Source organism: Loa loa (genome assembly GCF_000183805.2).
Source record: "Loa loa unplaced genomic scaffold supercont3.220, whole genome shotgun sequence".
Lineage (NCBI taxonomy): Eukaryota > Metazoa > Nematoda > Chromadorea > Rhabditida > Onchocercidae > Loa > Loa loa.
The window spans coordinates 68,383-84,181 of NW_018108400.1; the positions used below are offsets into that span (position 1 = coordinate 68,383).

Genomic DNA, 15,799 nt, shown 5'->3' on the forward strand with positions numbered 1-15,799 from the left:
TTATTATTATTATTATTATTATTATTATTATTATTATTATTATTATTATTATTATTATTATTATTATTATTATTATTATTATTATTATTATTATTATTATTATTATTATTATTATTATTATTATTATTATTATTATTATTATTATTATTATTATTATTATTATTATTATTATTATTATTATTATTATTATTATTATTATTCCCACCACAATTAAACTAAAAACGGTTGGGATTTTACTTAAATAGATTTTGGTTTCGCTTTTTTACACTACACTTCATGCATGTCAAATAACTGAGACAAAATAAATACATTTCAACTTTTGATACATTTAAAACTTCAATCAAATTTAAAATTGAACAGTAATTTATCATTTGAATGATTAACTTTTCAACTGACAGGTGTGACACTTTTAAATTGCTAAGTTTTGCTTGAGGAGATAAAACTTATTACTACCATATTCTATCTATCCATTTAAACCATAGTTCATTGCAAAAGATTTGTTAGAGGAGTAGTGATATTCAGATTAATAAAAGAGTAGATTAAAAACATCGTTCTTATTTCGTCGGCAAGTTTTACGCATAAACAAGTTTTAATCATATCCCTATTTCTCCTTGGCATTCCTCTTAAAGCAATTTAAAATTGGTATGTTTAGAAATTTTCCAAAATTAATTAAATTCATGAAAGCATTGTAAATAGAGATGACAAAAAATGACAATTAGAAAATCCTGTCTGTTATCCGGTGAATTTGAACCAACTCTAAAAACGATCCTCCGTACATGAACTTTCCTTTGTTAGTTAACGGGTATTTTCTAATTGTCATTTACAAATAGCATTTAAATTAAATTATGATGTCAAATTAAAAAATTCAGGTAAATTCAAGACATTTGCTAGAATCCGAATTGCTGGGCCGCATTTCTACGATGGAAGCTGTTTGCACCGTCGTTGTGAAGTAAAAGATGTTAAAATCAGCAGACAGTTCGAAGTGCAAATAATCAATAATTTTATCATTGATTAATAGTTCTTCGAGATAATTCTTAGGAAAAGACTGAATGATATTTCAAGACTTTTTCTCGAGATAATATAATGATTAAAATCTGCGCAGGAAGTAGATTCATTATTGAAATCAAAGAATGGAAAACAGGAATTTTGATTTTATCATTTGTATAAAGTATTCACTTGTATGTAATCGAAGAAAGCATTTCTTATAGCCATCCTAATTGTGAATCCACCGATCTCATTTGAGTGAGTAATTTGAACTGAGGGCAACATTTTTGCAGTGATTTTACTGATATTCGTCAGTTTAGAAAATTCAGCCAAAAATGGAATTCAAATATATCATTAATTGGATCTATTCTTGATTTTTAATTTATTTACACATGGAATATTATCTAATTTTTCATCAAAGAGTTGCAAATCGGATCAATCAATAATTTCTTTAAATAAAGTCAAAAAGCATAGAAGGTGAAATTGAGGAGAAAGGATAGATGCAATGAAAACATTGTGGCAGTCTCATATATAAACATTACGGATTTTATATCATTTGCCAACAAAAATTGGCACTTTTGAAGCATTTGTATGTTTGTTTGAGTGACCGACTGAATTAATTTTATTATTTTATTTAGATAACCAAATAATTTGAATATTCTGTTAGACGGAGCTAATTAATTTGAAAATGGATAAAAAAACATAAAAATGAAGCAAAACAATATGAGGTTTATTCCCTATACAAAAAAATGTTTAAACAATTGTTTTGCATTCATGCAAGCTGATACAGGTTATGAGTATGTTAATTATTGAATGTCAGGAGTTAATTATAATTAGTAAGTATTAGAAGCGAATGATAGATTATGATACATTCGTTAATTATATAAGTTGAAAGAGAGTTTGCTCCGCTTATTGTTATTCATCGTTACAACGATAGATCTACTAATATGAGTTATTGCTGTTTAATTAATCCTTAATCTATCAATTATATAAAGATTTTCATAAACAAACAAAACAAACATTTTCGAATCAATACATAGTATTTTTGAAAATTTTCAAGTTCCTTTAATTTAAAGCATGACTATCTTTATGTTACTAAGAATGTCAGAATTAATAAATTATTTCATTCAATCCATTACTTAAATTTGCATACAAATATTTCAGGATGCAAAGATGTATAAATTTCATTTCTTTCAAAATTCTGCTTCAGTACTTCCAAAACAATGGGTGGTAAATGTTCAAGGATGTTTCAAAGAGATGATCTATATATCGTTCGTTATGATCAAGCGTATATGTTCATACCAATGATACGCATTAGTTGCTTGCATGTCTACCTGGGTCAAGCAAATTGAATAGCATGCCATGAGAAATGCAATTTTTGGTTCATACAACAATAAATGGTTTATAGGAAAAATCTTCAGTTGCTCTTTAACTAATCTCTTTCTTATGTTTTGATAATAAGATTTTGAATATTGACAAAAATTCAAAAATTTCGAATCCTAAAATAAAGAATATTTTGAAACTTAAAAGGCTAAAGGTTAAACCAAACTCAATAAATCAAAATAAACTTGGGGACAGAAAATTTAAAATCTCGTTGATGCAATTTCTTGGATGAAAGAGATTTCACCAATCGCAGGTGCAATGGCGACATCAATCACATCATCCGGATTTCCTTACTCTTGATCAAGGCGAAATAGTTATTGTACGAGAATATCATAACCGGTTAATTTAGTGAAGAACTATGCATCTGAAAAAAATTAGTTAGATGAATGAACTTAGAATAGATATAATTGATATATATATATATATATATTATATGATGCCTTTTAGATAAATGTCTTTTAGAATAAAATGCAAAATAGCGAATGCAGAAGAAGAGATCCAAAACCTGGTAACAATTGAGCGTCTACATCATAAAAGAGGCCGCAAAAACAAGGGATTTATTTCCATCAACTATTTACAATCTTTAAGGTCCGTAAAATTATCCCCAAGAGAGTTTCACAAGTGATAATGGCTTCGCAAACTTGATAAGCCTTTATAAATGATAACGGTAACAGAAAACATGGTATTCTAAAAAAAAAAAGGTATTCTAAAAAAAGTAAAAGAAAACATGGTATTCTTTGCTATTTTTGCTTCATTAACAGTTCTACTGGACTGCCGAAAACAACAGTGGGTCGAGCAATTTTGTCCACTTACAATATTCCACGAGAAATTCTGGAATGCAGGTAGATCTGCTACTTGTAATTCTTGATGTATGTGGACTGGATTTCAAGAGTAGATCAGATATAGAATGAGTGCTAACTTTTAAAACTGCCAGGTGGTTTGTTGGATGTGTTAATCCGGTGGAAGTAGGAATCTGGCTTCGAAATGATCTTCAGTCATCGTCTGGTAGCTATCTGGTTTGTCAACCATCGGAAATTATACCATACATTGCAGGATGGCCTGATTATATATTAGTTGTCAAATGTCTTACCGGTAAGCACATAAGTGATGAAACGAGAAATTTGTGAAACAAACCAACTATGAAAGCATCTCTAGAAGTTTTTGAGAGCAGTTCTTTTTTTCACAGAATCAAATCGAGTCAAGAGATCTTGAAATTTGCAAGTAATCGAAAAACATTATCAACTTGTCAATGAGTCGGAGGATAAAGACATAATGATCAGTAATTAAAGTAGAGGGAACTTTTTCTTGATTTCCCAATGTTATTTCAAGGATCGGAAGAAGAATTTTACCGTGAATGGGAAGAAGATCAAAGACATAACATTCAACATACACTTTCAACAGCCTATCCGACCCGAACCGTTAAAATGGATATCATGTCCGGTATCAACCAACCGTTCCCTCCCATTACTTACATTAGAATAAGAAGGACAACGTAAGCTTTCTTCATCCTTGGCCTGTGATGTGGCGCGACGCTAAAATCCAGGCAAAATATCAAAATCAAAGTAGACGACGTCTAGCCGTAACTACTTCAACTGCTTTGAGTATGACTTAAGATAAGACTTTGGGGTTTAGAATAATGACTGTTGCGAAAGTTTTGGAATTTATGTATAGGCATAGTCAAATATTGGCCGAGAATAGTTCATTGATAGACGGAGTATTTATACGTTACAAGAGAGTTTCTAGAAAATATTAAACAGAGTTGATCATCAAGTGGATTGAACTAATTACTTAGAATTGATTACTAAGTGAATTGATCACGCACATTTCCCTGAGTGATTCGGGTTTATGTTGTTGAGTGAGTAACTGAATGATGAATTGTAAAAAAGTGCTGAATTAGAATGACCTGTTGTAGAATGATCCTTTGTAGAATGGCCCATATGAAATCACTTTCGGTATTTATCCGTATTCTTTATATAGTGGGAGTTTGTTTACAATAATCCAAGAGGTTAGAACTGATTGACCACAAGATGATCTGGGGTTCTTTGCAATATGCCGACAATGAGCTGAAATCCTTTACAATATACTGACATTGATCAGAGATTCTTTACAATACATCGACATTGTACATGAATTTGGTTATCAACATGAGTTGAGCTGTATATCTTTACAATGTCATCTTTGCAATATTTTTATACTAAAAATATTTAGGTTTTTACCGATAATGATTCGTCATTACAAAACCAAGCTTTTTACAGAACAGGTTGTTTCTATCTATTTGATTCCAATAAGGAGACGTTCCATACGATTTATCAACTTCTTAATTATTATTCAGGTTACCATTATGTTCGAGCTTTTTTACTTTTCGTACTTTTTTTTATTTTTCTAATTAAACCTTTCATTTTTCTATCAATAAGAGTTTCAAACATATCATAATGTGGCGAGATAATTCTGCTGAAAACTTAATTTCAAATTGATGAAAGCAGGAAATCAAAGCAAAATACTACAGAACAAAAATTAACGGTGGATATGAATGCCTCCTTGGCAATACGATATCCAGTAGAATACCATGCCAGTCCAGTCCCTGGACCAAAACCGACGGAAATATCAGAACCGTCAATAATTTACCAGGAATCAAAACATATAAATGGTCTAATCATGGTACCAGACAAGAAGGTGTATTCATCATCAATAGACAAATAGCTGAGTCAGTGGACTAGTTGATAGAGCGGTATAATGAAATAGTAAAAACTTTTCACAGTGAATAATGATAGTAAGAAAGTGATGGAGGAAAAAGAAAGTAACAAGAAATAGTTGAATGAAAACGGGAACTTGATTCCGTTATCATTCTGATTTTTGGAATCAAATGAAGTATTATATTATCCTTCGTCCTAATAATGTCATCTCCTTACTTCTTCGAATAATGCAAATGAAGTATTGTTTTCAACCGTTTAATTAGTTACTCCAGGCTTTAATTAATTTTTCAGGTTATACATTACAAAATCAACATAATATCTGAAATCGGAACGAAACATAGGGCATTCGCTGGAAAGACTTATCGCGGTGAAATTTTCGCCCTTGTGTATACTGATCAGGGCAAACTGTAGTTTAAAATTACTAATTTGTGATTTAACTCAAAGTCGCTTTCGACTGGAACCCTAAACATATAGTAGATCTGAATATATGTGTGTAAATTGAAATTAGTTGCAAATAATTAGGGTTACTTAATATTTATTATTTCAGCTGTACTCTCATCAGAAGGTCGTTACAGCGAAGTTGCATTCAAACGGCTCAAAAAGTCTTGTTTCCAAGAAGAACTTTTTGAAAAATGTCTTAATTTATTACATATTGAACGTCGACAATATGCCACTGAACTTTTGAGCATTGCAAAGTAATTAACACTCATTATTAATATTTTGATGATGGCATGATGTTGCAACTCACAATGCACCTGCAATCAATCTATTGAAGTTACAAATAGTTCCCAATAATTTCTTTTTTCTGCATATATATTCAGGTTTTTCTTTGTGATTCAGTCTCCAACTTTGCTCTTCTTGGTATTTGGTTTTCATTCCCACTCTGTTTTACTAAACAGATCTCGAAAGCAAATTAGAAAGACAGCCTGCCTTAAAAGTTATTTATTAATTATAACTGTTATTCCTGATCTTTGTCTAGTTTTGCTAAAATAAAAAAAATCACTGAAATTCTGTTACCTTTTACACTATCAGTAACTTATCACTGTTTACAGAAGCACTTCATACAGTGTTCAAGGTGAAGAGTATATTTGCAAGATTGCAGGCTTCAGCACTGATGACAAGGTAATTTTGCATTTTGTAGAAATGAGTTAAGCATCGAGGTGTAGGCTTACTTTTGGCATTGAATACCATATACTTAAGACACGTGCTTTTACTGCGGAAGTTTTGAATCGTTGTAATTTCAGATATACGGTCCATGGGTGGCATATGAATTCGTAAGCGGGAATCCGCTGGATGTTGCGCTTGTGATGCGTAGAAGAGATGGATTACCACCACTGACACATCGAGCTAACTTTGAAATCATGTACCAAGTACCTGTTTCTTATGCAACCACCAAGATGATCACACCTAGGTCATCAGCTCCTTCCTGCAAATGATGCAGTGGATCAGTCGAGCACTAGGTGTTAAATGCGCCGTGCCATGCAAGCTATAATTCATGAATCTATGATTCTCTGTTGGCCAACTAATATATCATGATGCATTTCCAACTTGCCAAAATTTTTCGCAAATACATTTTCTACAACAATTAAACATTATTATCGGATCTCGTTTTTTGTATAAAGACATATTCTTATGCACTACGCATTCGTCATCTGAGAAATATCATATTTCATTCAGCAAGGCTACGCCAGGTTTTGAACTTGCACTAGGAAGCATCCGATAATGATTTTCCACGGCTTCTTCAGATTTATGTATGAATAGCATGAAAAGTTGATATGTCTTAAAATTCAAGCAAAAATTGAAAAAACTGGGAGACGGTGCCCATCCCATTCAGAAAGTTCTAAAACGAAAAGTTCCAGATAGCAGCCGGAATGCGATATCTTGAAGATAACAGCCTATGTCATCGGGATCTTCGGGCAGCGAACATTCTCGTATATGTACAACATCAGTATTCAATGGCTATCAAAATTACCGATTACATGCTAACTCTCTCCATTTTGAGTAAACTGGTACGTAACGTTATAAAGGCCACAAATATCCCGAAGTTTGAGCAGAATAACCAAAAATTGCAAAGATGTTTATCTTGTTATAGAATTTTGGAGACTCCAATATATCTATCCATAATCGAGCAACCAAACTGCCAATTTCAGCCAGAAAATTCTGATCTTAGCTCATTGCACTGGAGATGGATGGATTGTGAAGCTCTTGAATACGGTCAATTTGGTATCAAAACTGACATCTGGTCATTCGGTTGTGTTATGTTTGAAATTTTAAATCCTGGAAAACTACCATATTCACTGGAAAAAATTCCAATCGAAGATCCGCAGGGGTATATCTCAAAATAATTCTGCTTGCCTTCTGATAAGTATCATCTTCCTATGAATAGGTTTACTTGAGAAAAACAACATTCGAATTTGCAATATTTCCTATTTATAGCTAATTGGTTTGCATGACTTGTAAAAGAATATGAATTATTTTTCAATAAATCAAATGTTTGTCCTCTTCCTTTCGAGGATCTGTTGCAAATTTTGGAAATCGCCAACTTCATTTTTACGATAACTTTAAGGCTGCTAAAATTTTTGGGATGTGGCAAACGAATGACGATACAAAAAAGCGTCGAACAAAGAATACCGAATTCTATTTTAGTAAAATTTTCCGAACTTCTAATTTCACTTACATGCAGAAAATGAATAAATCCTTCATCATCTTACTTTTTTCTTCGCAATTTTAATAGATCATGGCACTTTCAACTATCTTTTTCATATATACCGTTGTAACTTTATAAAGAAAGACATGACTGCTGGAATATTATACTTATTAAATCTTGCAGACGTTAATAAACTGCTGCTGGTTGGCGCCGAAACGCCGTCCCTCATTCGACTATCTGTTCACTTACTTCTATGATCTGTTATTCGATTTTGTCAGTGGCTGTGACAAAACAAAGGCCTCCTTAAGATTATTTCAATAATTTGCAATTCTAAATTATTTGTCGATAGTTCTTGAAGTATGGGTAGCAGATGCTAGGTGCAATGTTTGACCTTAATAATTTATCTAGTGAATCTCAGAGCATTAGAAAAAAAAGGTCGGCAAATGCAAGATTTACACATTTCATACTGAGCTGTTCTTGATTGTGTTTCATACTGAGCTGTTCTTTGATTGGACTAGTTTACATAATCACTGATAAAAGTGATGACTAATAGAGCAACATATTGCCTATTTGAAGAGCCAACATAACCACGTCATTATAGTACTTTTCTTCACGAAGTATTGAATAATTATTGCGACCATAAAATAAAATGAATCTGCTCAAAATATAGAACGAATTTTCCGTTTTGACAAAAAAAGTAATCCAATCCAAGCTTAGGAGGGTGGCGCTGACACAACAGAAAGTGCTAGAGCTGAAAACGCTGCATAAAAAAAGACCCTAACAAGATGAAAAAAAGTAGAATAAGTAATTTTTCTTTTTTGAAGTACAAAGGACCACCTGCCTGTTTTGCATAGCTTGCAACTTTATTTGTTGCATAGTAATTAAGTTTTTGAATAGTAATGAAGCAATGTACTAGTAAGCCTGAAAAATACGGAAACCTTGAGGAAATGCACATGTCCCTCAGCAAATACACTTCTCTTTTCGGGCATTCCAATCTTTATTGGCACTCCTTATATCGCATTTACAACCATAAACCCCTTGATACAATTTACGTGGGACTGTTGTTTTCACAGAAGGCAGATATCAGTAGCACAGCCAAAAGACTACCATCTACCACTATATCCTGAGAATTTAGCAAACCGAACCTGCGGTTCGGGCAGCGTCTGCTAAATTTTGCACAATCGTACTAGATTGCAACGCTTTATTATGTGCCACTAGACCTGGAGCAGTATGAAGGTAGTCCGTCTACTGTCTCATTATTTTTGTGGCAAGAGTGGCCATGTGTATTATGTAAATACTTCCTTGCTAATGTGAGCTTTGTCAAAATATTTCAAATGCAGAATCACAAGTTTTTAAAAGTCGTGGAGTAGTCGACTTGACTTGTCCAACGCAACGGAACGCTCTCATGATCAATCTAATTCCACAAAGGCTTGTACAATAAACTGGGGATTGGAATTTCCGGAATTGACCTCGAAACTGTCATCATAATATTCTTATTTTACTTGTTTTTTTCACAAGTGAATGAATTTTACCTCATTTGTGGTAAAGGACTACGGTGATTTGTTGAAATTACTCATGTTGTGCGCATCTTTTGTTCCGCTACATATATCTTTGACATTTTTCATACATATGATGTGAAAAAATAGGTAAAAAACGATGCAAAAATTAATGTAATAACGATGGACTTATAAAATATTGCAAAAGCAAAGGGTGGTTTTTATTACATATGTATGCGAAATCAGTTAATTCATTTTAGATATTAAAAATCTCTGAGTAGTTGTCACGTGATATCTGAATGCTTAGATATTGTTAAAAATCAAATCCTAATGAAAAGCAAAACCAAACTAAAGCTGGATGAATTCAAACCTTAAAAGTAAAAAATTGGCTCAAACCGCGGGTCCAGAATTGGTTTGTTAACTTCTCAGAATGTAGCGGTAGATGACAATATCTTCTAACTATGCTACTAACACCCACCTTATGTGAAAACAGCAGTCCCACGTGGCGTTAATATGATATAGGAGTGCCAACAAAAGATTGGAATGCCCGAAGAGAAAAATGTATTTGCTGAGAGATATGTGCACTTACTCAAAATTGCCGTATTTTTTAGGCTTATTAGTAAAGAATATGGTGGTGTTTGCAAATTGTTTGGATGATTTTAATATTTAATATGTTGCGACAGTTTAACCTTCATTGTAAACCGTGGTCTTGAGAACATTGCACTCAGTATGTGGCTATACACAGTGAATTTTACGAGACGTGTTAAATCGCTCTCGATATTTAAAGATATGCGTTGGTGACGAAAATATGCTTCCATCGATGACCATACATTTCCTATTTGTTATAAATTGGCAATAACCAGCAAGGGCTGAGTTATCATTGCAGAGATTCGGTCCAATAAATAGCATAATTCGATGTTAAACTATCGTTGTCTACCAATCACTGACCAATACGCCTAATAACCACCATTTCAACTACAGTGGAGTAATGTTTTCAGGTGATATGATTACGCTGTTATTACTATTGACCGTTCTCAGCGTATGTTGCTATTAGTTACCCATTTATCGGTTCTAAGAGATACCAACAGGAGGCATCCAGTCGATATCGAAGGATTTATTAAAAATAGGTCGAAGAGCATAAATCGTAGAATCGTCTAGAAATAAATCGGTCAATAATAGTTTTTCTTTTGATGAATCTGAATGAAAGAAGTATGCTGTATTCCTCAAAGGACAAATTTGTGATTTGATATTAAAGTTGTAGGTAACACTCAATAGAACAACAGTTATTTACAAATAAATATCACTTCAATTCCTAAAAGTTTTGCTGCGTTCCGAACTATAAATAAAGGTATTTCCGAATATATTTAGCATGATAATCAATCCAATGAAATCAGCTCCCAACAAAAATATAAAGGAGAAATTGGTCGTTAGCTACTTCTTTTGTATCAGATTCAACAGTTCTACATCAATTTCTACGCCATTTGGAATTTAAGTTTGTAGGGGGTCTCATATTTATTTAAATGTGAGTCAGGAAGTATTGGTCCTTATATAATAGTAATTATGAAATGAGGTGTTACGATCTGTACTACAAGATACAACAAGTATTTTCAGACGATATACTGCACTGATCGTGATAACATAGAGTTGAATCAAGTTTTATCTTTTCCTTTCCTTATGTATCTCAGTATGTATTGCTTTCCATATCTTCTCTACTTTTTCCGTTATTTCAACAGGAAAACTTTGGGAAAAAAGTGCTTCTACAAAACTTGGTGTTTTAATTATCCAAAGTCTAACAGTTAATTTTGGAAATTTAGAATCTCAGCAAGAACTTCCGATATAGCAATTTAGAAGAATGCTTAATTAGTCGATTTTGGACAATATGAGGATCTCATTTTTGCATTAAACCGTATCATATGTATACTATAATTTTGGAAAATAAAATTTTGGAAATATACATATCAACAATGTTTATTAATTGTAATAGAGACAGATTAACTAGTCCGGGTAACTTCATAGGTGAAATGCTTGTCAGCTATAAGCCATTTGTTGTAGGTCTTCATCCATTCACTGTTGAGGATAGTGTTGTAGGTACCGCGGAATCGATAATCTTCATTCATCAGGCACAGTATTAGAGTACGCGCAGCACGAGAAGGTATATCTCTCGAAAAGATCATGCAGTTTGACACTCTTTTATCATTTTCATATGAATCCTGCAAAAAGCTCATTCTTTAAAACTGTTGACACTTTGTTTTTTGGCAAAAGCAGAGTTACATGAAGCTATCAGTGTCATACAATTGCATATTTCCATGCTTGAGCAGAACATTAAAAGGAGCTCTTCCTTGAAATATTCAAAGTGAAGCATTTCAGTGAAAATATACGAAGAAAACAACGAACATGAGGCCATTTCCCAGTAAGCATTGTATAAAGTAATACACCCATCGCGTACCAGTCACTGGCATATGCATCATACGGTCGATGTCTGGATTCAGATTCTCATATTGGACTATTTATGAATAAGAGAATGGTCTCAACGAATTACAGTTCAAATCGAATCTTGATACTCAATACTAGCAAGTAATAAGCATGCTTACAGTGACTACGAATTTATTTAGTAATCCTGATAACAATCAATAGAGTGCAAATTTGGCAAGGTAATTCATTTCGATCTACTTACAAATTCATACAATTTTTCTCTTATAATTGAACATTATTCTTCTTTTACACTGGCGCAGATTTGCAAGACATCTTGCTTTGTATCGCTGAATTAAAAATAGTGCGATGATGCACCAATTTATGCATTCGAACAAATTTTATTTTGAACTAACTGAACAATTTCTGGTGCAGAATAAGGTTTAGTGCCACAAAAGGATTTCGATCGTTCTTTCTGGTTGATATAACGAGCAAAGCCAAAGTCAACAAGTTTTACATCACCATTTGAATCCAGAAGCACATTTTCAGCTTTAATATCACGATGCACAACACCACGATCGTGAAGATAATGGACTGCTTCTGTTAATTGACGGAACAGACGACAAGCGTGTGGGAATTCTGACAGGGAAACTTAGATCCACATTAGTTTTCGTAAAACTATTAAACTTACATTGATTTGCGATATAACAGCGCTAGATCACGCTGTTATTTTAAATACAATGTGAATACGCAAACATTTATGGTCAGATGTAGAAATATATGAAGCAAATGTAAACAGTGCCCAGATGCTCCTAATAGAATCGTAATCGCTAGACTTATGCATCACAGTAATTCTATTCAAAAATTTGTTTATCATGAATAAAAAATAGGCAGAACAGCTTACCAGGGATTCTCTTCCGTCGAAGGATCAGATGCAGCAGAGTTCCACCGGAATAATATTCACTGATGATAGCAATTTTAGTTGGATGAGGTATTCGAATTGATATTGCCTGAACTTTGATGGAAGGTAAGTTTTAATCGTAGTGAAAGTATATCATTGTTCATACATACGGAAGAAACAATACAGTTCTAAGATCTTCCTCAGAACTTTTGAACTAAATTTTCAAGTACAGTTGAAAGGCTTTCCAATGATTAGGAAATTCATAGGCGATGCAAAAGAAAGTGACATATTCTACACGAAGCACATTAGCGCAATTCGTCATTATATCAAATGGTTTCTATTAGTAAAAAGAAATTCTGTTGGATTAGAATCAATTTGTAGAAATGATAAACTAGGTAGTTGATTAAAGATAATGAGCGACATCTAATTGGGAACTGGGAGAGAGTTGTTGACTTCGTTCTCTTTTAAAATTATTAGATGTCGATCGCAAACTTACGCGGGCAATGTGTGGATGTCGAACTATTTGGGTAAACAGTAATTCGCGAGGTAAAAATTTCTCAGCAACCGATTTCGGCATTGTATTTACATTAATCATTTTTACAGCAACTAGGCGTTTATAACTGCAATGTTCAGGAAAATGTTTCAGTTGCGCATTTAGCATGAATGGAACTTTGCTACTTCTTGAAACTGTTAACAACAGATTCATCACTACCAGCAGTTTATAACTAAAATTTGCAGCCTGTTCTAAAAGAATCTCTGTATGACTGCTGCAGGTAGTCACTGGTCACCGAGATATTTAGTGTTCGGATAAGTCAGTGCATCTCCGGATCAACTTTTGATTTCTGGGGTTACATTTCTTACGTTTGTTTGACTTGCTAAACATTTCAAATTTTTACTTGCTGTTTTTCATTTAATGATAAATGACTGTTTACTAAGGTCTATTTACTAAATAGGCTGCAGCTAGACTGGATTCATCAATTCCAAATCAGTCCTTTAAAAGGTGAAATCTCGAGCAGGTAAAATTGATTCGCTATTCTAAGTCAATACACTAAGCTTTTTAATTACTAAGCGATGATTACAAATGAAGGCCTCAGTCCTTGTAAGAGATTTAGACTTCGAAGACAGCACAAAATGTAGCATTAATTTAATAAGTAAAACCACAAACAGGCCAGATTTAACGCAGTAAACTGTAGAATGAGCTGTTCGAGCAATTCTCGACTCGACACAGCCATCAATCGAACGAAGAATACTCTGAAGAGCAAATTCCATTGAGAGAGTATAATGTAACAGACCACCATATCCTGCCATTTCAAGCAATAGGAATGCTTTATTCTCAATAGTTTTTTAAATTTATTAATATTTGGAAACTGCTACAATGAAAACCTCTCTTTAATTATTAGGTTATATGATACGATTTTACAGATGTCACTAGAAGAGTTGGAAAGCGAAGGGAGCCATTAATTTGCTTGAGTTACAAGAAAGGAGTATATAATTAGCTGGCGTGAAAGCATTTCACAATGCAATACTGAAATCTTTGGGCAACCTAAGGAACTTAGCAACAAATGAAACGAATAGTTATTTTACAGATATTGAATTAATGAATTTTAGCAATGCTCTTTCAATTTTACTAATTCACTTCTTCGATCTTCTTTCAATGTCACAAACAACGAGATCCACAGCTGCAATTATAAATTTTGTGCTTCTGTCTTTTGAGATGCGGCTGAGATTATTAATGTTAGATAATGATAATAAGTAATGAATCTCCCAAAAACTTGTAAATACTTCTTTCTCCTTTTACATAATTTGCATTTTAATTTGAATTTTCAAGCAATCAGAAATATTCTCTAATTTCAGTATCTCTAATTTTTTATGACTAAAGTGCGAATCTACTTGTGCTTAAGTCCAGTTATTTCTTTTAGATTCAGTTATAGTAGTGATGCTCACCAAGTTTGATTTTAAAAGTTTTTTACTACCAGTTTTTCTTTAGAGTGTCATGACAAGTAAACTTGAAAAGTATATTCCAAAAGTTATCAATCCCTTTTTTTTAAAATTCTTCAGCAGATACACAGGACAATTCAAAACCACATCATCAACTGCAGAAAACCTAAGGTGTTAGTGCGTGAGAAGCGTCAACTACAATACATGTTAAGAGACATACATAATTATTGCTCTCAATTATCTGTTGACGTGACGCGTGACGCCAAGCATGAATCTATTCCGATAATTTTAGGACTTGATATCCCAGTTATCGCATTAGCGATAATGTCACAAAGTGGCACATGGAAAGACATTACACCTGCAATAAAATTTAGTCCAAACAATTCATTTCTGTTGGGATGACAAAATGCTGATTAACTATTAAGGAAAAGATTTAAATGAACTGAGTTGGAAGTCAGATAGATTCTCCAAAGCAATGTAAAATGAAATCAGCTAAATTGAAAATGGAAATGAAAGTCTGCCCAACAAATTTAATTTTGTCTGAATCATAAAAGCTTGCCTTTTTTCTCATTTCTTTTACCCAAATCATCAGTCTTTAATGCCAATATCTTTCTCATATAATTTTCAGTTTCCCAAGATTTAAATATGGTCTGAAATTTGAATGGGTGCGTCGCATCTTCAACATTGATATCAGAAGAATAATAGGTTTTCTAATAGATTTAAAATATAGCACTTTTTGAGCCTCAAAATCAAAGCTTAGATAATGTTTCTCTTATAGAAACTTTGCAATTCAGAGGGCAATCTTCTAGGCCATTCATCTTGCGTGATCGCCTTGCCTGTAATATTATTTAATTGGCTTTCAAAAGAAGAAAGAATAAAGAAGGAAAAATCCGAAACAAAAAATAGATAAAGCGGACAGCAACTGGTTTCCGCCCGTCAACTCCACATACTAGTTGTCGAATTCCGTGAAACACAAAACATTTATCATATTACCTGGTATGATATCAGTATGATATCATATTATCATATTAGCATAAGCGTTATGCTGTAAATTTTTAACAGATGGTACCATCATCATTTTTTGGGCTTCAAATTGAATAAAAGTTGAATAAATCAAATTGAATAATTCAATAACTAGTTATTGAATAACTAATTATTGATTAATTAGTAAGAAAATGAAAGTAGGAAGGCGAAAGATAAGGAATAAGTATAGCACGGGACAGGTCATCAGAGAAAAGGCAATGAAAATGGGTAAGCAAAAAAATTGCTTCTCCTGGCAATCCGATAGATCTCTTTGAAAATTTATCAAAATTTCAAATTTAGCTATGACACTTGTTGGTGAAAAATG

At 32.9% G+C, this 15,799-nt stretch overlaps 3 protein-coding genes across 3 annotated transcripts; 2 read left to right on the forward strand and 1 right to left on the reverse strand.

Annotated features, from left to right (window-relative positions):
* Positions 1–2,157: 2,157 nt before the first annotated feature.
* LOAG_07088 (hypothetical protein) lies at positions 2,158–3,863 on the forward strand (the record flags this gene model as incomplete). Its single annotated transcript, XM_020447336.1, has 6 exons — positions 2,158–2,214; positions 2,621–2,706; positions 2,830–2,955; positions 3,129–3,209; positions 3,302–3,459; positions 3,697–3,863. 6 exons carry the CDS (start codon positions 2,158–2,160, stop codon positions 3,861–3,863), a joined length of 675 nt encoding a protein of 224 aa, XP_020302423.1.
* Positions 3,864–4,893: 1,030 nt separating this feature from the next.
* On the forward strand, positions 4,894–7,405 carry LOAG_07089 (TK protein kinase; the record flags this gene model as incomplete). Its single annotated transcript, XM_003142623.1, has 7 exons — positions 4,894–5,040; positions 5,352–5,427; positions 5,608–5,755; positions 6,113–6,182; positions 6,305–6,430; positions 6,920–7,069; positions 7,211–7,405. 7 exons carry the CDS (start codon positions 4,894–4,896, stop codon positions 7,403–7,405), a joined length of 912 nt encoding a protein of 303 aa, XP_003142671.1.
* A 3,789-nt stretch (positions 7,406–11,194) lies between these two features.
* On the reverse strand, positions 11,195–13,821 carry LOAG_07092 (CAMK protein kinase; the record flags this gene model as incomplete). Its single annotated transcript, XM_003142624.1, has 6 exons — positions 11,195–11,413; positions 11,598–11,682; positions 12,029–12,251; positions 12,517–12,622; positions 13,010–13,133; positions 13,679–13,821. The coding sequence occupies 6 exons, from the start codon at positions 13,819–13,821 to the stop codon at positions 11,195–11,197; spliced, it is 900 nt and encodes a 299-aa protein (XP_003142672.1).
* Positions 13,822–15,799: the final 1,978 nt, after the last annotated feature.